Source organism: Giraffa tippelskirchi, chromosome 3 (genome assembly GCF_054371585.1).
Source record: "Giraffa tippelskirchi isolate mGirTip1 chromosome 3, T2T-mGirTip1v1.2.pri, whole genome shotgun sequence".
NCBI classification, from domain to species: Eukaryota; Metazoa; Chordata; class Mammalia; order Artiodactyla; family Giraffidae; genus Giraffa; species Giraffa tippelskirchi.
Genome location: NC_137277.1, coordinates 64,016,135 through 64,039,586, shown reverse-complemented (window position 1 = coordinate 64,039,586; position 23,452 = coordinate 64,016,135). Strand labels below are relative to the sequence as shown.

The 23,452-nt window shown below is 40.6% G+C and overlaps 1 protein-coding gene across 1 annotated transcript in view; it reads right to left on the bottom strand.

Annotated features, from left to right (window-relative positions):
* Positions 1–12,524, bottom strand: part of NIPA1 (NIPA magnesium transporter 1) — a 50,169-nt gene extending 37,645 nt beyond the window's left edge. Inside the window, exon 1 of the mRNA XM_081583120.1 lies at positions 12,334–12,524. Within this exon, the coding sequence (XP_081439246.1) occupies positions 12,334–12,496 (163 nt within the window). The 5' untranslated portion in view covers positions 12,497–12,524. The remainder of the gene's footprint in view (positions 1–12,333) is intronic.
* Between the last annotated feature and the right edge of the window lie 10,928 nt (positions 12,525–23,452).

Below are 23,452 nucleotides of genomic sequence, written 5' to 3'. Positions count from 1 at the left end.
AGAGAAAAACAACTGACAACAAGGAAATTCCAGTAAGATTAACAAATGACTTCTCAGCAAAATAGTGGAGGCCAGAAAGCAGTGAAATAATATAGTCAAAATTCTTAAAGGAGAAATTGTCAAGCAACAATCTTACATCCAGCAAAACTATCTTTCAAATATGAAGGTAAAACAAAGACATTCCCAGATAAGTAAAACTAAAGAGAACTAAGAACAGATGCAGTTTACAATAAACATTAAATGAAGTTCTTCAGGTGAAAGCAAATAAATTCAGATGGCATTTTGAATACATACACATATACACACACACTCCAGTAATGACAGAGGTAATTGTGTAATTATAAAAGTCAGTGGAAACGAAAATATATTGTCCTTTCTCATCTTAGCTGATTTGAAAAGGTACTGAATGTATATCATTTTATTGTTGGATCAATAACATACAGCATTATACATTATATAGTATACATTATATATATACACACACACATATATATATAACATATAGTAATAAATTTGATAAGGACAGCACAAAGGATACGTGTGTGAGCAAACTTTTACCGAGTAAGAACATGATAACTTGATGGTAACTTGATCCACAGGAACAAATGAAGAAAATAAGAAATGGTAAATAAGAAAGTAACATAACAAGGACTTCTCTGTGGACCAGTGGCTAAGACACCACACTCTCAATGCAGGAGGCCTGGGGTTGACCCCTGGTCTGGGGGCCTCCCTGGTGGCTCAGATGGTAAAGAGTCTGCCTGTGGTACAGGAGACCTGGGTTTGATCCCTGGGTTGGGAAGATCCCCTGGAGAAGGAAATGGCAATCCACTCCAGTATTCTTGCCTGGAAAATCCCATGAATGGAGGAGCCTGACAGGCTACAGTCCATGGGGTCGAAAAGAGTTGGACACGACTGAGTGCCTTCACTCTGTTTCAGGGAACTATCCCACATGCTACAATTAAGAGTTTGCATGCCACAGCTAAAATCCAGCATGCCACAAAGAAGACTGAAGATCCAAGGTGCTGCAACTAAGACCCAGCATAGTCAAATAATTTCTTTAAAAAGAAACATAACAAACACTATAAATCTGTATTTGACTTCCTTTGTTTTCTAAGCCTCTTTGGGATATAAAATAATATAAAATATACATTATCTTTATTATAAGCTACAAAATATATTGTTGGGTTTGTAACATAAAAAATGTAACATATATAACAATAATAAAGAAAGAAGTTACATGTCTATATATGGCTGAGTCCCTTTGCTACTCACCTGAAACTACCACAATATTGTTAATTGGCTATACCTCAATACAAAATGCTTCTGGTGTTAAAAAAAAATTACAACAACAAAAAAGGAAGAAGCAATGCAGCTGTATAGGAGTAATGTTTCTATATCTACCTGGATTTAAATTAGTATAAGTCTGAAGTAGACTCCATTAGCTAAGATATAATAGTAAGTCCTAGAGCAAATAACTAAAAAATATGGTGAAAAATCAATAAAGGAATTAAAATGTTACACTAGAAAAATTCACATAATGCAAATAAATGAGTAGAGAAACAGAAAATCTATGAGATGTATAGAAAAAGAGTAAATGGCATAAATCCAACTGTAATAATTAAAACAGTAAATGCCAATTGATTTATAGTATTGTTCAAGTCTTCTGCTTCTTCGCTGATCTTCAGCCTTGTTTTTCTATCCATTTTGAATGTAGGATACTAACATCTCCAACCACTGTTTGTTTTTTTTAATTTTTATTTATTTGGTTGCATCAGGTCTTAGTTGCGGTGCACAGGCTTAGCTGCCCCATGGCATGTGGGGTCCTAATTCCCCAACCAGGGATCAAACCAGCATCCCCTGCATTGGAAGGCAGATTCTTCGCCACTGGACCACCTGGGAAGTCCGATCCAACCACTGCTTTTAATTTTCTCTCTCTCTCTCTATTCTGTCAGTTTTGCTTCATGTATTTGGGGTGTTGTTGCTAGGTCCACATATATTTAGAATGGTTACATCTTCCTGAAGATTGACCATTTCATCATTATAAAATGTCCTTCTTTGTCTCTAGTAACAATTTCTGTCTTAAAGTTTATTCTGTTTAATATAAGCATGGCCACTCCTGCTCTCTTTTGTGTGTAAATAAATATTCTTGCTTATTATTTAAAATAGCTCTGAACATACTTCATTCTAGATCTTGAAGACTGTTTCACAGCAAGTGAACACACTAATTTACTCAACAGCTTTTCAAAATTCTATATATGATATTCAAAAGATTCCAGGAACTTAGAAATCAAGGAATCAGTCACAATCTTTTCTGTTAGAGGTCTATGCTGAGGGCATGGGATCACTGCAACAGCAGCAGCTGGAATGTGGGCAACCCTCCTGCAGTTCCAGGATGCCAGTACAAGGGGACCCACTGAGACTCTCCTCTTTCACTGCTTTCACTACCATACAACACTACTATACAGCGTATGCTTTTGATGGTTTGGAATGGATTCTCACTAAAATGGGGAAGAACCTGGGATACTAGGAATGAATAACAAGACTTTGGTCTCCCTTTAGTCAAAGGGTACAAGTCAGCTGCAAGTGTTTAGGGTCCTCCCACTCATACTCCCCAAGAGGAGTTTCAATTTGCTGAAACCCAAACGGTATTGCAATCACCTGCACCTTTTAAGTCAATATTAGGTATAATTTTTCTGCTTTAATAGGCATTAAGTTACACTCCTAACTATACATCAAAGTGGTACTTCTCCACGTGGTCCCCAAGGACCCCAGTGCAGCAGTACCCCCAGTGCTCATGGAAGAAAACCCACTGCTCTTTCTGCTTATCCACCTGTGCGGTAGCTGCCCCAGGTTCCATCCTCTGGCAGCCAGAAACTCTTAGGAGCCTGCCTTCCATGTTAGGCCTTGGCCCTGTCATAGACATTATTTTCTTATGCCCTAAAATCACAGTTTCTTCATAGTTTCACCTTCATCACTGTCCCTAAACATCCTAGTTACTCAGCTGATACCCTCAGGGGGCCCTTGTTCAAGCTTACGTTCATGCTCATCCTCTTCCAGGCTGATGTTTGGGACTCTTCAAGTTCTCTGGCCTCAGCAAGAACAAGGAGCTCAGAACTGTAGGACACTGATGATTTTCTGTTTATTTGACTGCACTCATGCCTCCTCCCCTCCACTCCTAGGTATGGCTTCCAAAGGTAGCAATACTTAAAGTCTAGAATTTATTTTCCCCCTCATACTGGAAACCCTGGATGCTGAGGGTTCAATGGTTGTTTATAACAGCTGAACCATAAGACAAAGAACTGTTGTGCAACACAAAAGAAACTTGTCAGGATGATAATACCAATTGGCAGTGATGTTGTCAATTGATAGTCTATTGTCTATTGATATTGATATGATAATATCAATTGGCAGTGATGATGGACTACTGGCTTTTAAAACCTTCCATTTAGTTATAAACGTGTATCAGAAATGTCCTTAAAATATTACTTTCTAGCACAAAAATACAGACAGCCATCTAGTTTATGTACCTCCTGATCATACCACAGGAAAATTGCTTCCATTCATGTGTGCTCCTGAGAGGAAGAACAGAAGTCGCTGCTAACAGCAAAGCAGGAGTGGATCACTAAGTCCTTTACTAGCTAATTAATGCCTTAACTTAAAAGATGCTACATAGTTTTTACAGAGTTCTTTTAAAAAAAGAACTATCAAGAAAATTTCTTTCCTGACATCAACCAGCTAAATGAGAGCATTAACTAGACTCAATTTGGGCACTTGGTATTCACCAATGTATGAATGGAGTTAGTACCTGAAGTTCTTTTGTATGTTTGTTATTAGATATATAGAATCTACTTTCCTAAAGAAATAGCTAGGTAATCTTGAAAAAAAAGAAAAACATTGTATGACTTATACTATCTGATTTTAAGATTATAAAACAACATAATCAGGACAGAATGGCATAAGTATAGGCATAAACAATAAAAAGCTGAAGCTCCAATACTTTGGCCACCTGATGCAAAGAGTCAACTCATTGGAAGAGACCCTGATGCTGGGAAAGATCAAAGGCAGGGGGAGAAGGCAACAACAGAGGACAAGATGGTTGGATGGCATCACCGACTTAATGGACATGAATTTGAGAAAACTCCAGGAATGACGAAGGACAGGGAAAGCTGGTGTGCTGCAGTCCATGGGGTCACAAAGAGTTGGATACAACTGAGCAACATACAATTAAAACTGGAGAGAGAAATGGCAATCCACTCCAGTATTCTTGCCTGGAAAATCCCATGGACAGAGGAGCCTGGCAGGCTACAGTCCATGGGGTCTCAAAGAGTCGGACACGACTGAGGGACTGAGCATACAATAAAAACAGAATACAATTCAGAAATACACTCACACGTGTACACTCAGATAATGGACTAAAGCAGCAGTATAATTCAGTCAACAAATGACAGAGAACCAAATGTCTACTAGGAGAGAAAATACTGAACCTTGACTCATACCTCCAGTTCAGTTCAGTTCAGTCACTCAGTCATGTCTGACTCTTTGCGACCCCATGAACTGCAGCACGCCAGGCCTCTCTTTCCATCATCAACTCCTGGAGCTTACTCAAACTCATATCCATTGAGTCGATGATGCCATCCAACCATCTCATCCTCTGTCGTCCCCTTCTCCTCTGCCCTCAATCTTTCCCAGCATCAGGGTCTTTTCAAATGAGTCAGCTCTTTCCATCAGGTGGCCAAAGTATTGGAGTTTCAGCTTCAGCATCAGTCCTTCCAATGAATATTCAGGACTGATTTCCTTTAGGATGGACTGGTTGGATCTCCTTGCTGTTCAAGGGACTCTCAAGAGTCTTCTCCAACACCACAGTTCAAAACCATCAATTCTCAGGTGTTAGCTTTCTTGATACTCCAACTCTCACATCCATACATGACCACTGGAAAAACCATAGCCTTGACTATACGGACCTTTATCGGCAAAGTAACGTCTCTGCTTTTTAATATGCAGTCTAGGTTGGTCATAACTTTTCTTCCAAGGAGCAAGTGTCTTTTAATTTCATGGCTGCAGTCACATCTGCAGTGATTTTGGAGCTCAGAAAAATAGTCTCTCACTGTTTCCATTGTCTCCCCATCTATTTGCCATGAAGTGATGGTACCAGATGCCATGATCTTATTTTTCTGAATGTTGAGTTTTAAGCCAACTTTTTCACTCTCCTCTTTCACTTTCATCAAGAGGTTCTTTGGTTCTTCTTCACTTTCTGCCATAAGTGTGGCATACCTTGACTCATACCTTAGTCATATACAAAAATTAATTCAAGATGGCTTTCAAAAAAGATCTTAATGACCCAGATAACCATGATGGTGTGCTCACTCACCTAGAGTGACATCCTGGAGTGTGAAGTCAAGTGGGTCTTAGGAAGCATCATTACAAACAAAGCTAGTGGAGGTGATAGAATTCCAGCTGAGCTATTTTAAATCCTAAAAGATGATGGAACAACAGACTGGTTCAAAATTGGGAAAGGAGTACGTCAAAGCTGGATATTGTCACCCTGCTTATTTAACTTATACACATGCAGAGTACAGCATGTGAAATGCACAAGCTGCAATCAAGATTGCCAGGAGAAATATCAATAACCTCAGATAAACAGATGACACTACCCTTATGGAAGAAAGTGAAGAGAAACTAAAGAGCCTCTTGAGGAAGGTGAAAGAGTGAAAAAGCGGGTTTAAAACCCAACATTCAAAAAACTAAGATCATGGCATCTGGTCCCATCACTTTGTGGCAAATAGATGCGAAACCAATGGAAACAATGACAGACTTTATTTTCTTGGGCTCCAAAATCTTGCTTCTTGGAAAAAAATCTATGACAAACCTAGAGAGCATATTAAAAAGCAGGGACTTTGCCAACAAAGCTCAGTCTAGTCAAAGCTACGGTTTTTCCAGTAGTCATGTATGGATATGAGAGTTGGACCATCAAGAGGGCCAAGCTTCAAAGAACTGGTGCTGTTGAACTGTGGTGTAAGAGAAGACTCCTGAAAGTCCCTTGGACTACAAAGAGATCAAACCAGTTAATCCTAAAGGAAATCACTCCTGAATATACATTGGAAGGACTGATGCTAAAGCTGAAGCTCCAATACTTTGGCCACCTGATATGAAGAGCCAACTCACTGTAAAAGTCCATGAGGCTGGGAAACGTCTAAGGCAGGAGAAGGGGATGACAGAGGACGAGATGTTTGGATGGCATCACCAACTCAAGGGACATGAGTTTGAGCAAACTCCAGGAGATGGTGAAGGACAGGGAAGTTTGGCATGCTGCAATCCATGGGGTCACAAAGAGTTGGACACTACTGAGAGGTTCAACAACAACAACATTCATGCAACCACTGAATATTTTTTCAAAGGATATTTAACAGCATGGGGATGAGCACAACCACAGGACATAAACTGGCACACAGTTTTCAAGGTACATGGTGAAGAGATATACCACATCTGACAGGTGGTATTTATTTCATTTTTCTCTATACCCTATGTATTATATATATATTTGGTACACAGGATTTATTCATTAAAACTCAATGTTGAAATATAAGTATTGAATGTGACTAAGAAGAAATACACCTAATTTTAACAGTAGTTACCTCAAAGTGAAGAGATGAATACTTTTTATTTTTCTATTCATTATGTACTTCCCAGATTTTAAAAAACGACCACATTTCTATAATCAGGAAGAAGATGCTCTTTTAAAAATATGACAATACCCACAGTTCTCTGGAATGATATGATTGTTAAGCAGAGCTCTGATTGGGCACGAACAAGCAAAGTAAGCCCTCTGCCTGCCCACCCTCCCTGGTTGATGCAGGCAATATCTAAAAGAATCAGTTTACAGTCACAGATTTGGAAACATTAGGGAATGGCACGGATACATAGGGAATGTGGGGTTAGGGAGTGTGGGATTGAGCATATTCTTCTTGAAAAGTGGTCTTATCTAGTTGCTCATCTTTAAAATTTTTTTAAAAAGGACTGTTTACTCACTGAAATATATATTACATTATATTTTAATATAAATATAAATTACATTATATTTTATACTGTATCAATAAACATTTTAAGAAAAAATATACTCTGTCCAACAGAAGTTCAATAAGATCAAGCGGTATTTCATGCAGGAATGTATATTAGTGATCTAGTCCCATGTTTGTCATAATAAAAAAGATTAGAAATTCTTTACCTTAATGTTTTAGGGCATTAACTATATGTACTTATTTATAATAAACCAGTATCATAGTATGAGCTTTTCCCAAATAAGTTATGAAACTCATTAGAAAAGTCTTACTTGTAGGTGAATTTATGTATTAATATCTTCCCCTTCACTTTTCCTACAGGCAGCAGGAGAGAAAGACCACCTTCAAAGTCAGCCTGAGCTGGGTTCAAATCATGGTACCACCAGTCCTGTATCGAGTGCATGCCTCAACTTCTCTCCTACATCATACCTCCTGGGATCCATGTCCCTATACTGTTCCCTCACACTCCAAACCTGGGCTGGCTCTGAGTATACCACTAGATTGTGGCAGAAGTAGTATTGTAAGAGTTCCAAAACAGGTCACAAAGATCGTTCAGCCATCACTTTAGTCTTTGGAAGATTTGGTCTAGACGAAGTTATCCAGCACATAAGGGGTATGACTTCCCTGAGACCACTATGGTGTGAGAAAGCCCAAGGTAGCCATGTGTGAAGAGACTACTATAGTGACAGAGGTAGGGAGGAAGGGGGAGAGAGAAAAAGAGAGGGGACTCAGGACTTCCCCTAGCTGTTTTGGCTGTCCCAAACAAGTGAGTGAAGAAATCATCTCAGATGTCTCCAGCCCCAGCCATCATCTGACTGCAACCCACTGGAAGACCCCAAGGAAGCAGGGCCCATCTGAGTCCAGATGGATGCATGAGTCTGGGACATCATGAGTCTTGTGTAAGTAGCAGCCTTCTTTACCTTCTCTTCTCCTGGAAATACTATCAAGTAAACTAGATATGTACAGCCTATGGAGACACTTGATGCTCTTCACAACTGCACTATTCTCATCATGTTCCTTATCAATGATCTCCCCTTGGAGCTGGACAGAGGTCAGGGCTACAGATTTTCAGATCCAGCAAGAACTCTGGTTTCTGTTACTTAGCAGAGGCCACAGGTAAATGAGGTCAGCTCTGAATAATCTGAAGAAAGCTCACAAATAAAATACAAGGTTCAGTTTTACCCTCTTTACTACATGGATACTCATGGCCAGTTAGATGGCGTATTGAGTGTCCACCATATGCCTCCCATTGACAGGATGTGTCCCCTGCCTTGAACAGCCACAATCCAGGGGGCACACAGGCAAGTGAACAAGCCAAGCCATTATACCACAGGTTCTGGGGGCAGAGAAGAGTTGAACATGGGCCCAAAGAAGACACACAGCAGGAGAAGGAGCCAACTCCATCTGTCAGGGCATGGAGGATTCACAGAAGCTGAGAAACTAACCACAGGCCCAAAGGGCAGCAGGAGTAAAGATAACATATGTCCATCTCATCTCTGGGTACAGGGGCACATGCACCTAGGTGTGTGCCTGGGAATGACAGGAGAGGCAAGGGAAAACGTGTACTTTCGATAGCCAGAGAGCACGTGTCCTTCAAATTAGTACAGGAGGCTTGAGACTAGCAGGCGGGATACTTGGGTCCCAGTTTTCACTCTCATGAGACAACTCACTCACCTTCTGAGCATCTTAACAGTGTAACTACACACCTAGGCTGTACTCTTCTCAGGAAAAGAGACTATGAAATCTGAAAAGGATTTTTTTATTGTGGAAAAATACATAAAAAAATCACCATTTTAACCATTTTTAAGTGTACAGTCCCATGGCATTAAGTACATTCACTCTGTTGTACAATCATCACCATCCATCTCCAGAACTATCCCACCTTACAAAGCAGAAACTCTGTGCCCATTAAACATTAGTTTTCCACCCCTCCTTCTTACAGCCCCTGTGACACCATTCTACTTTCTGTCTCTATAATTTGACTACTCTAGGTACCTCATATGGGTAGAATCACATAAGGTTTGTCCTTCTGTGACTGATTTATTTCACTTAGCATAATGTCTCAAGGCTCATCTATAATGCAGCATGTGTCAGGATTTCCTTCCTTTTTAAGACTAAATAATATTCCTTTTAAATGTATATACCACAATTCGTTTATCCATTTATCCTTCAATGGATATTTGGGTTGTTTCCACACTTTCTCTATTGTGAATAATGCTCCTATGAAGAAGGGTGTGCAGATATCTATCCAAGTCCCTGCTTTTATTTCTTCTGGATATATATACTCAGAAATGGAACTGCTAGCTTATATGGTAATTCTACATTTAATTTTTTGAAGAACCTCCATAATGATTTGCATAGCGGGTGTACTGTTTTACATTCCCACCAACAGTGCACAACAGTTCCAATTTCTCAACATCCTCATCAATGCTTATTACCTCCTACTTCTTTTTAAAACAACAGCCATCCTAATAGGCATTAGGAGGTATCTCCTGGTTTTGACAAAAGGGAATTTTTTAAAAGTTCATGGTTCTTCCAGGCCTAGGACATTCTAATAGAGTTACTCATCTATGTAGTTCTCCGAAGCCTCCAGCAAATCCATGCTTATGACTTTCCTGAAGCTGTTTCTACAATGTCAGTCTGAGGGTAGGACATCATCCGCCTAGCTAAGAGGCTCCATCCCAGCCTGTGTACCAGCACAGGAATTCTAATATCACAACTGGCTTTCAACAAACATCTTTACACTCAATGATTACCTTGTCTCTCTTTTATAAGCTCTGCTTCAAGTGGGTTCTAACACTAAACATATTATCAATGTCCTGTAGCCCCAGGTGCTCCCGGACCTCTTCCCATCTTCAGAGTCCTTCAAAGCCACCCCAGAAGCAAGGCAGTTCACCTTAAGCCTGTGTTGTGGATGGTGCTCCTAGCCTATCCCTTCTCATTCCACATGTGATATTCTATTCAAGGTCCTTTCAAGAGTGAGTGAAAGCTAGTAACAGAGGAAGCTGTACCCCAACCTCTCCCAGCCAACAGAAGGGCTGTGACCAGAATGGTGGCTCTCCTGAAGCTGAGACTCAAAAGAAATGCTGGTGCATGGCAATGCAATAAAGTTGAAACCTTCAGTAGGACAGCTTTTTACAGAGTTAGAAACCATTTCTTAACACAAGAACTTGACTCCCCAGTTTTCAGCCACCTCCTCTGTCTTCCATTTCAGTCATTTCATAATGGCCAACAATGCTGCTTGTCAGCAGAGGCAGAAAAAGGACTCGGGAGGAGTCGATTTTGAAACTACGTACCCTCAATACCTACAACAGTGTCTGATATATAGTTAAGACTTTCATGAACATCTGCTGAACAAATCAAAACTAATTTATCAAAACAAGACTATATGTCCATACTCTACCATTATGAAGAACCCAGCTAGCTTGAATTAGTAATGGTAGATAGTAACTGGGGAAGAATGAAATTAGCAAATATCACATCTTCACTCATTAATTTAAGGGCATAGTATGCAAGCATAAATAAAAGCATCAATAATTTTTTTTCAGGTTTCTGTGGTTTTTTTTCTTATTCACTAACTGCCTTGAACACATAAGCTGAGCTGAAACAACACATTTAATTTTACTCAATAATTACTGTTTTCTGTTAAGTCTATATTTAGGTTTCCTTAGATTTTACCTAATGTCTTATGGTCACGTGTCCTCAAGCTCCTCCGGGCTCTGACAGTCTCTCAGACTTTACAACCTTGACAGGAGGGCTGCAGATTTTTGCAGGCTATTTCTGAATTCAGCTTTGTGTGGTGTTTTTCTCATGGTTACACTGGGTTGTGGGTTTGGGAGATCATGTACCCATCCTACCAAGGGCACATATGTTGTTTACTTTTAAATTACAGCAAATACTTCATCCTAAAGCCCCTCAAACTGACAGGTGCTCCCTGAAAAGTGTGCAGCTGTCAGATGGCTATTTCCTACCTTAGAGTTTACAGCTGCATCCAAGGAAAACTACATTAGATTTCATTTAGATCTTATGTATAGACTGCAACGTTTTCCCTTTGAAGCTGAATTCTTTAACAAATATCTATGATTTCATATTTTCTCTCGAGGTTGTTGGTCCCTTTATCTCTTTCCTCAATTCACTCATGGCTGAACATCCAGGGCACTCAAGAGAGTTTCACTTGCATTCTAGAATTTGAACTATTAAATGAGTTAGCTTATTCTTAAACCCATGACCTGGGGGCTTCCTCCTTCCCAGAAAGCTCCTAACACTATTCTTGTAGAACACAATGAACAACCACAAGATCTTCTCAGTCCTTCTGGACAGGTTCATTAGCAGTTTTAAAGCATGCTACATCTTGCCTTCAGTAAACAGTCTCAACCTCTCTTAGCACACAGGAACACTGGCAAAGAACTATGCCACATCTCTCACTTTCCATACTGATAAGGATTGTCCACCCCAAGCAATATTCAGTCGGCCCATTCTTGGTTATTTTAATTTGCCTTGCGTGTTCTTCACACTGAAAATCATTTGTAGTCAAACAGGTCAAATCTAAGCCAAAGATGGTTCAGTCGAGGACCTCAGGTACAGAAGCTGCAGGAAAGCACAGAGCCGGAGGGCCAACGCCTCCTTGGCCCACAAGTCCCACCCTGGCCTGCCTAGCGCACATTTTTTCTTCTGCACTGATGTGGCCACTGCAGGGAGAGAGGTCAGCGGACCTTGCCCTCCAAGTGCACCCCAGGCCCGAGTCACAGAAAAGGTGGGAGGCCAGTCGCTCCTCCTGGTCCGGCAGTGGGCTCCGACCATTCCAGGAATACTGTAGACAAGAAGCTTTCCCTAAGCAGCCGGCGAATGCAGGTGACAGGGACACCGGGGCGACAACCAGAGGGCAGGTCGGCGGGCTGCACGGCTGCAAAGGGATTGGGTCTGCGAGGTAGGAAAGAGTCTGCTGGAAACCCGTGTAAAACTGAAGACGGCCCTGGCAGCCGCGGGGAAGGGAGAAAAACAGTGGCGGCGACACCACTACCATCGTTCAGGGCGGGAGGCTGATTTCCCCGGCAGCTTCCGTAGCAGAGACGCTCCTGGCGCGCAGGGCAGCGTCAGTGCCTGCGCTTCGGGTGGGCTAGGGGGTCTCCCGCCGGGGCAGCTCACCCGTCGGAGGTGCCCCGCCCGGTCTGACGACCCGAACACTCCCCTACTTGAGGCAGCTCCTCTCCCAACACCCGGCGGCTGCTCCCTCCACACCCCCCACCCCCACCCCGAGCACTGCCGCTGCCTGCCCTACCTCGCCGCTTGGCCCGCACGATGCCCTTCTTCTGAAGCACGAACGTGGACCCATTCACCAGGCTCGACACTACGGCCACGCCCAGGCCGAGCGACACGGCGGCGGGGCTCGGGCTGCGCGCCCCCTCCCCGGCCGCCGCCGCTGCAGCAGCCGCAGTCCCCATTCCGCCCGTGCCCGCCCTCTGCGCCTGCGCGCTCGCCCGCCCGGCCAGAAGGTTGGGGCCGGCTCCACGGCCCAAAGCGGCTGGGGTGTGGGGCGGGGGGACCCTGGGCTGCACAGAGGCAGGGTGGAGTCTGGGCTCCTCGCGGAGGTCAGGCGGAGGGTGGATCCCGAGTTCTGGGAGGAGGGTGAGCGTCGAGAGAAAGCGAATGAGGGTTCGGAGCGCATTAAGAGACGCGGCGATGGTGAGGGATGGAGTGAGACGGTAGGTGGATGGGTGTAGAGGCAGAGTTTCCAGATTTGGCAACTGCAAATACAGGACCCCCAGTTAAGTTTGCATCTCAGATAAACACATAATTTTTAGTGGTTGTCCCATGCAATATTCGGGACTGAAAAAGCGCCAACAAGACGCAGTCCTAACTGGGATCATGGACCCCCACAAAGCTGGTCCGGGATCAGCAGGGAGCCGCCCCTGGGGCCTGAAGCCAAGCCAGGTATGGAAACTCAAATGGGACCACTAAATGAAGTCATCTGCCTCCGCATTGGAGCACTGAACTTGTGATCATACTGTCTATCCCAATTTATTTTTGATAAAACATACCAAATTTCAGAAAACACGGAACAGTATTTTAAAATTACTAAAGCGCACAACCCTAGCCTAATAGTTATTATTTAAAATGTTTTCCCACCTAAAGTACAATTTCAATTACAATATACAAAGTAGCCTTTTTATTTAATATACTATAATCAGCTTTAATGTTGCTGCACAATGATTGTTTTAATGATAGTATGGTGTTGGTGGTTTAGTCGCTAAGTCATGTCCAACTCTTGCAATCCCATGGACTGGGAACCTACCAGGCTCCTCTGTCCATGGGATTCTCCAGGCAAGAATGCTGGAGTGGGTTGCCATTTCCTTCTCAGCATTAAAGTTCTCATACAGAAATACAGAAATGATAGTATAATCTCCCGTAAAGTTAATTACCATAATCTGTTGTTGGTTGTTAGTGTTGAGTCCTGCCCCAGGCCATAGGTACAAGGACTTGTACCAAGGCCGCAGAAGCAGAGCCCAGCATCAACCTCACCCACGAAGCTAATTGAACCCCTTTGTAACGTTTGCCAAAAGCCCCTGATCATCACTAACTCCAAACTCCTAACTCCAAATTAGGCAAAGATGCCCACTCCGGGGAACACCCTATAGCACCTCAACCAATCACCTAATGACAACCTTCCAGCAGGAATTTTGTTTGTCTTGAGGCGATAAAGACTGGCTACTAAGCCACAAAAATACTGACTCTCCCTGGTCTGTCAGGAGGCCGGCCTGCTGCACTTACAGCATCTTCATTATCTCTGCTCCTTGCTCCTAATAAACTCATTCTCTACTGAAATACTCTGTGTCTGGAAATTCTTTTCCAACCTGAGCTCAGACTGCTTGAACAGTAAGGTTGCTACCAGTTTGTTTGTTTTTCTACTGTAAGTGAACATTTTCCTAAGTTTTAAAAATACTGGAGTATCAATCTATACCTATATACATCACTGTTTGTGAAGCAATATAAAATCGAATACTATTTCTGTATGAAAACTTTTATGCTGAATGAATCTAGTCTTTTGCTTATTCTTTTTTGTTGTGGTAATGTATATATAACATAAAACTTACCCTTTTAACCATTTTTAAATATACAATTCAGTGGCATTAATTACATTGACAATGTTGAACAACCCTTATAACTATTTCCAAAAGTTTTCCATTATTACAAACAGAAACTCTGTAACCATAAAGCATATCCCATTTCCCTCCCCCTAGTCCCTGCTAACCAGTAAGCTACTTTCTGCCTCTGTGAATTTGCCTATTTTAGATATTTCATATAAGTGGAATTGATCTATATTTGTCCTTCTGTGACTGGCTCGTGTCACTCAGTATAACATTTTTGAGGTTCATGGATGTTGTAGCATTTGTCCATGCATGTGTTGTAGCATTCCTTTATGACTGAGTAATATTCCATTGTAGGGGTATACAGTAGTCCCCTCTATACAAGGTTTCACTTTACTTGGTTTCAGGTACCCAAACTCAACGTGGTCTAAAATGTTAAAGAGAAAATTCTAGAAATAAATAATTCATACATTTTAAATTGCATGCTGTTCTGAGTACTGTAGTGTGATGAAATCTCGTGTCATCCTTCCCAGGACATGCATTATCCCTTTGCCCATTGTATATCATCCATTTGGTCATTTAGTAGCATCTTAGTAGCATCACATCGACTACTCGTAGCACAGTGCTAATGTTCATGCAACCCTTATTTTACTTAATAATGGCTCCAAAGTATAAGAGTAGTGATGCTGACAATTTGAATGTGCCAAGTTCAGTTCAGTTCAGTCGCTCAGTCATGTCCAACTCTTTGCGACCCCATGAATCGCAGCACGCCAGGCCTCCCTGTCCATCACCAACTCTTGGAGTTTACCCAAACCCATGTCTGTCGAGTTAATGATGCCATCCAACCATCTCATCCTCTGTCATCCCCTTCTCCTCCTGCCCCCAATCCTTCCCAGCATCAGGGTCTTTTCCAATGAGTCAACTCTTCGCATGAGGTGGCCAAAGTATTGGAGTTTCAGCTTCAACATCAGTCCTTCCAATGTATACCCAGGACTGATCTCCTTTAGGACGGACTTGTTGGATCTCCTTGCAGTCCAAGGGACTCTCAAGAGTCTTCTCCAACACTACAGTTCAAAAGCATCAATTCTTTGGCGTTCAGCTTTCTTCATTGTCCAACTCTCACATCCATACAGGACCACTGGAAAAACCATAGCCTTGACTAGACAGACCTTTGTTGGCAAAGTAATGTCTCTGCTTTTAAATAAGCTATCTAGGTTGGCCATAACCTTCCTTCCAAGGAGTAAGCGTCTTTTAATTTCATGGCTGCAATCACCATCTGCAGTGATTTTGGAGCCCAAAAAAATAAAGTCTGACACTGTTTCCACTGTTTCCCCATCTATTTGCCATGAAGTGATGGGACCAGATGCCATGATCTTAGTTTTCTGAATATTGAGCTTTAAGCCAACTTTTTTACTCTCCTCTTTCACTTTCATCAAGAGGTTCTTTAGTTCTTCTTCACTTTCTGCCATAAGGGTGGTGTCATCTGCATATCTGAGGTTATTGATATTTCTCCCAGCAATCTTGATTCCAGCTTGTGTTTCTTCCAGCCCAGCGTTTCTCATGATGTACTCTGCATATAAGTTAAATAAGCAGGGTGACAATATACAGCCTTGACGTACTCCTTTTCCTATTTGGAACCAGTCTATTGTTCCATGTCCAGTTCTAACTGTTGCTTCCTGACCTGCATACAGGTTTCTCAAGAGACAGGTCAGATGGTCTGGTATTCCCATCTCTTTCAGAATTGTCCACAGTTTATTGTGATCCACACAGTCAAAGGCTTTGGCATAGTCAATAAAGCAGAAATAGATGTTTTTCTGGAACTTTCTTGCTTTTTCAGTGATCCAACGAATGTTGGCAATTTATCTCTGGTTCCTCTGCCTTTCCTAAAACCAGCTTGAACATCTGGAAGTTCACGGTTCACGTATTGCTGAAGCCTGGCTTGGAGAATTTTGAGCATTACTTTACTAGCGTGTGAGATGAGTGCAATTGTGTGGTAGTTCGAGCATTCTTTGGCATTTCCTTTCTTTGGGATTGGAATGAAAACTGACCTTTTCCAGTCCTGTGGCCACTGCTGAGTTTTCCAAATTTGCTGGCATATCGAGTGCAGCACTTTCACAGCATCATCTCTGAGGATTTGAAATAGCTCAACTGGAATTCCATCACCTCCACTAGCTTTTTTCGTAGTAATGCTTTCTAAGCATTGACTTCACATTGCAGGATTTCTGGCTCTAAGTGAGTGATCACACCATCGTGATTATCTGGGTCATGAAGATCGTTTTTGTACAGTTCTTCTGTGTATTCTTGCCACCTCTTCTTAATATCTTCTGCTTCTATTAGGTCCATACCATTTCTGTCCTTTATCGAGCCTATCTTTGCAAGAAATGTTCCCTTGGTATCTCTAATTTTCTTGAAGAGACCTCTAGTCTTTCCCAATCTGTTGTTTTCCTCTATTTCTTTGCATTGATCACTGAGGAATGCTTTCTTATCTCTCCTTGCTATTCTTTGGAACTCTGCATTCAGATGGGAATATCTTTCCTTTTCTCCTTTGCTTTTTGCTTCCCTTCTTTTCCCAGCTATTTGTACGGCCTCCTCAGACAGCCATTTTGCTTTTTTGCATTTCTTTTCCATGGGGATGGTCTTGATCCCTGTCTCCTGTACAATGTCACGAACCTCTGACCATAGTTCATCAGGCACTCTGTGTATCAGATCTAGTCCCTTAGCTCTAAAGTACTTCTGTCATGTGAAGAGGTGAAAATTCTCAACTTAATAAGGAAAGGACAGAAAAAAAATTATATTCTGAGGTCATAAGATCTACGCTTAGAATGAATCTTCTATCCATGAAATTGTGAAGAAGGAAAAAGAAATCTGTGCTGGTTTTGCTGTTACACCTCAAACTGCAAAAGTTATGGCCACAGGGATAAGTGCTTAGTCAATATAAAAAGGCATCACATTTGTACAAGAAGATATTGTGAGAGAAAGACTATATTCACATAACTTTTATTACCATGCGTACATGCTAAGTCGCTTCAGTCATGTCCAACTTTGAGCGACACTATGGACTGCAGCCTACCAAGCTCCTCTGTCCATGAAATTCTCCATGAAGAATACTGGAGTGAGTTGCCATGCCCTCCTCCAGGGTATCTTTCTGACCCAGGGATTGAGCTGGCATCTCTTATGTCTCCTGCATTGGCAGATTGATTCTTTACCACTAGCACCACCTGGGAAGCCCCTTTATTACAATGTATTGTCACAATTGTTCTATTTTATCATTATTGTTGTTAATCTCTTACTGTGCATAATTTACTAATAAACATTGTCATAAGTATGTATTTATGGGGGGAAAACACAGTATCTATAGAGTTCAATACTATCTGAGGTTTCAGGCATCCACTGGGGTTCTTGGAGCATATTGCCTGCAGGTTAAAGGGGACTTCCCTGGTAGCTCAGATGGTAAAGAATCCACTTGCAATACAGGAGACCCAGTTCAATTCCTGGGTTGGGAAGATCCTCTGGAGAAGGGATAGGCTACCCACTCCAGTGTTCTTGAGCTTCCCCGGTGGCTCAGATGGTAATGAATCCGCCTGTAATGCAGGAGACCTGGGTTCAATCCCTTGGTTGGGAAGATCCCCTGGAGGAGGGTATGGCAACCCACTCCAATATTCCTGCCTGGAGAATCTCCATGGACAGAGGAGCCTGGCAGGATACAGCCCATGGGGTCACAAAGAGTCGGATACGATTGAATGACAAAGCACAGCACAAAGGAGGATTACTGTACAACATTTTGTTAATCTAGTCATCTTTTGATGGACAATTCAGTTGTTTCCACCTTTGGCTGTTGTGAATGTTGTTGCAATGATCATTGTCATGAAAGTATCTATTGGAGTCTCTGACTTAAATTCTTTGGGGTATATACCTAAAAGTGGAATTGCTGAGTCATGTGGTAAAATCTATATTTAGCTTTTTGAAGAACCACCAAACTTTTCCACAGCCACTATACCATTTTATGTCCCCACCAGTAATACATGAAGGTTCCAATTTCTCCAAATTATCACCAGTACTTGTTATTTTCCCATAGTCTTTTCCCCATAGCCATTATAGTAGGTATGAAGTGGTTGCTTATTCTTTTAAATATACTACTGAACATCAATGATGTTTTTTGAAAACATAAACAACATCTTGTATCTTAAATCTCAGCAGAAGCAAGTGGACACAGCAGCAATAGCATTACCATAATCATAATGTTTTACTTTCCTAATAATGCTACTTAAGACTAAAGCACTTTTGGCAAAAAGAAGCATGCTCAGTTTAAAAAAAAAAAATGAATAAATTTAGAGAATATAAAATCATCTCAAATTTCATCTCACTAAAGTAACTTATTACCGTTGAGAGCTCCACTCCAGACATTTTTCCAGTATATGGGTATATGGGTAGACATTTTATCCAATGGGAAGGCTCATGTACATAACTTGAATTTAACATTTAAAAAACTGAAAAGAAACTAAAGTAACTACCCAAGATGAGATAAACACTAATATACCATAAGAGATATTAGTTCCTGAAAGTTATCACTAAAATTTAAATGAAAAGCAGTAAGAGGTGGTAGTTATTACGTTTTTCTTAACGCCACATTTCAAACTTAGACAGTGAGGAAGTGAGGAAATCGGCTTACTTTCTGACTCCTTGAAATGTTTTATATGTTCAGACATATAACACTTAGAGACTATTCCTTATTCATACCTGTCTTAAATATATATATGAATTGAGGTGCTCCTATGTTGGGTGCATAGGTATTTACAATTGTTATGTCTTCCTCTTGGACTGATCCCTTGATCGTTATGTAATGTCCTTCCTTATCTCTTGTAATCTTCTTTATTTTAAGATCTATTTTGTCTATTAGGAGGATTGCTACTCCAGCTTTCTTTTGCTTCCCATTTGCATGGAATATATTTTTCCATCCTCTCACTTTCAGTCTATATATGTCTTAAGGCCTGACTTGGGTTTGTTGTAGACAGCATATATATGGGTCTTGTTTTTGTATCCATTCAGCCAGTCTGTGTCTTTTGGTTGGAGCATTTAATCCATTTACATTTAAAGTAATTATTGATATATATGTTCCTATTGCCATCTTCTAATTGTTTGGGGTTGATTTTATAGATCTTTTTCCTTCTATTTTATTTCCTGACTGTATAAGTCTGTTTAACATTTGTTGTAAAGCTGGTTGGGTGGTACTGAATTCTCTTAATTTTTGGTTGTCTGAAAAGCTCTTTATTTCTCCATCAATTTTGAATGAGATCCTTGCTGGTTACAGTAATCTTGGTTGTAGATTTTTACCTTTCAGTACTTTAAATATATCCTGCCATTCCCTTCTGGCCTGCAGAGTTTCTGCTGAAAGATCAGCTGTTAAGCATATGGGGTTTCCCTTGTATGGTACTTGTTGCTTCTCCCTTGCTGCTTTTAATATTCTTGCCTTGTGTTTAGTCTTTGTTAGTTTGATTAGTATGTGTCTTGGTGTGTTTCTCCTTGGGTTTATCCTGTATGGGACTCTTTGTGCCTCTTGGACTTGATTGGCTATTTCCTTTTCCATGTTGGGGAAATTTTCAACTATAATCTCTTCAAAAATTTTCTCACACCCTTTCTTTTTCTCTTCTTCTTCTGGGATCCTATAATTTGAATGTTGGTGCATTTGATATGGTTACAGAGTTCTCTTAAATATATATAAAAGTGAGTCATTATTCATGTCATCCTTTTACTAAGGTTTCCCATTCATCTTTGATCCACTGGAAATTTTTCAATGACTGTATATTAAAAATAAACAACTATGGGTTGTACAGTCTTTGAGCTTTTTTATTTACAGAGAGTTTGCTTGAACTACAAAATGAACATGTCTTATATTTCCAGGCCATACTTTATTTTCCTAAAACTTTGCAGGTATTGTCCCATTGCCTTCTGGCATTCAATGTTATTTTAAGTCTGAGTCCAAAGTCAGGGGAAATTGAACACAAATATGGTATAAATAATGTTGAGGAATGTTTGTTAGTTTTCTTGGGTACAGTAATAAAATTGTGACTATATTAATATCTTGACTATTACAGACAACTATGACAGTATTTACAGATGAAATAATTATACTGCAGATTTGATTTTTTTTTAACTTCACAAGGAAAATAAAAAAGAGTGTGTGAGCATGTATGGAAATGGATTTGTCAAGCAAATGACACCTGTAACCACCCCCAGGGAAAAGTCCTACTGCATGGAGGATAGCAAATAGCATAGGAATGCCTGCCAGCAAGACTGGCAGTCCCAGGATATCTACTTTCTCCATGGTTTGTAGATGTCAAGGTTGCCAAGAGAGACACGACTCATGTAGAAACTGGATGGAACACTTTGCTTACATGCAAAAGAGGCAGAGCAAGGTCAGCTTCAATAGTGGGCATTGGTCCCTCATGGTCAGGGATGCAGATAAAAAATGCAAATGAGAAATCAGGAAAGATTGAAAAAGCTGTTGTTTTCCTTTATCATAAAGTATTTCAAGTGTATATAAAAGTACTGAGAATAACACTTTTTAAAAATCTATGAATTCATTCTTCCAAATCTGTCTAATCTGTTATTTTGCTGTTTGCATCAAATGTTTTAAGGAAATAGGTAGTAGGAGAAACTCTCTTTATTTCACCTCTCTTCTGCCTAGTGCCTCCAGAATTATTTATTCTTGAAGCACAATAGCTCAATCAGGATATTACAATATTGCTCAATCTGTATCATTCTTCCTAGTGCACAGTATATCCTTTCTTTTGTAGATTGTTTTTCCTTCTTTCAGGCAATTCTTTACCACTGTGGGTTTAAAAAAAAATTTTTTTTTAATTTATTTGGGCATACAGAATCTTTTAGTTGCAGCATGCAGGATCCATTTCCCTGACCAGGGATCAAACTCCTATCCCCTGCATTGACAGGTGGATTCCTAACTACTGGATCATCAGTAAAGTCCCTACCATTGTGTTTTTTAAATATCCTCAAACTATCTCTCTTCTTCTTAGGTTCTATCGGTAAATTCTCTCTTTTAAAGACACCACTTCTCTTTGTGTTGAATAGTATTTTACCTGTATTTTCTTAATTATCTCAATATATATCATTGGAAAAGACCCTGATGCTGGGAAAGATTGAAGGCAGAAGAGGGCGACAGAAGTTGGATGGTATCTCTGATTCAATGGACATGAACTTGGGCAAACTCCAGGAGATGGTGAGGGACAGGGAAGCCTGGTGTGCTTCTGTCTTTGGGGTCTCGAAGAGTCGGACACAACTTGGTGGCTGAACAACAACAACTAAAACCACTAGTAGGATAATGGTGGTGTTCTATTTCCTTAGATCTGAAATTTTCTTCTTCATTTTATCCATTGTCTTGTTATCCAGTGTCTGAGTTCTTTCATTGTTCTATGTTCTTATTAAGCATCTGTGTCAGGGGTTCCCAAGACTACTCAGTGGTTTGATGATTCACTAGCAAGACTCATAAGGCCTCAGCAGATAGTCATACTCATGACACTGGCTTATTACAATGCAAGGATGCAAAGCAAAATCAGCAAAGGGAAAGGTCCATGGGTTGAAGTCTGGAGGAAACCAAGAGTCAGCTTCCAAGAGTTCTCTTTCAAAGGTCACACAGTATGTGCTTAATTCCTTCAACAATGAGCTGTGACAACATGTATGAAGTGCAATCTGCCATGAAAACTTGCCTGACCCCAAGAGTCTAAAGATTTTCTCTGTGGTCAGTGATACACCAAAATTCAAGACCTCCTACAGGAAAGCAAGGGTTCAACATAACCCCTATTGTTTGCACAAAAAACAGACACAGTGAACCATTCTTATCAGTTAGTGGAAAAGATAATAATGAAGCTGTGAGAAGCATAACTAAATCCAAATTCCCAGAGGTCACTCAATGGAAAACTTGGCAAGCAGGCCTCTCTCAGGACAGTTTATTTACCTATCTATCTATCCGTCTTTGTGTCTGTCTTTTTCTTCCCTTTCTTTCTTTTTTCTGTTGTGTATTTGCAGTAAGAGTTTCCTCCATATATCAGTTATAGTCAGGGAAGTACGCTCATAAAAGGTATCTGAATAGATAAACTAGGTATCATAAAGCCAACAGATTGATTCTATTAATTTTAAAAGCAGGAGGAGCTCAAGTCTTACTCAGAAAAAATTATTTACTCATTTATTTTTACACACAGAGCTTCCCAGGTGGCTCAATGGGTAAAGAATCAGCCTGCCAATGCAAGAGTATTAAGAGATGCAGGTTCAAATTTATTTAAAAAAAAAAAAAAAAAAAGAGATGCAGGTTCATTCCCTGGGTTGGGAAGATCCCCTGGAGGAGGGAATGGCAACCCACTCCAGTATTCTTGCCTGGAGAATTCCATGGGGAGCGGAGCCTGGCAGGCTACAATCCACGGGGTCACAGCGTCAGACACGACTGAGCTTGCACACACACAACTACACACAGAACTAGAAAAGTTGTAAACTTTATTGGAACTGCCTAACTATTGTGTGGTGGAAATGTTAATGGATAAGCTGAGCACAACTTGATGCTCAAAGAAAGAACATTACGTTGGATCCATTTATTACAACTTGCAGCCAAATAAATTCCAAGTGGATGAGTCTTTTAATGTTAAAAAGAGTCTCAGTCAATATTTTGATTTCAGCCTTGTGAGACCCTAAGGAGAGAACCAGCTAAGCCACGCTGAGTCCTTACACACAGAAACTGTAAGATAATAAATATTTTTTAAGTCTCTAAGTTTGTCATACAGCAATAGATAACTAATGAAGTCTGCTAGGTTTTTTGTGTGTGACAAAATTTTATTTGTTCCTCTATTCATATTTTCTATACATTGGATGTTACTTCTACATGTTTGATTAGATTCCAGTTCTACTTTTTAATGTTAAAAATATGACATAGATAGTGCTAATGATTTTATTTTTATTGCATCGAATCTGGAGGCACCCAATGCCTGATAAGGTCAGTGGGTTCAGGTGATAAGAACCTGATCCCTCCACTCTAAACTCTCCCATCATCCTTTCAACTAATAGTTTCATTCATTGCCTAAATAAATTAATATGGTGAAATGGTGATTTTTATAAATCAGTCAGCTTTTCTACATTTACTAATTGGTATCTTAAGTGTGCAGCTTGGTCTATCTATCTAACTGCTGCCCAGATCAAGATGTACAAAATTCCTAAGACCCCAGAAGATTCCTTTTCATTTTATCATTTAGTTTGCTTTCTTGAATTTCATATGGTGGTGGTGTAGTCACTATGTCATCTCCGACCCTTGCA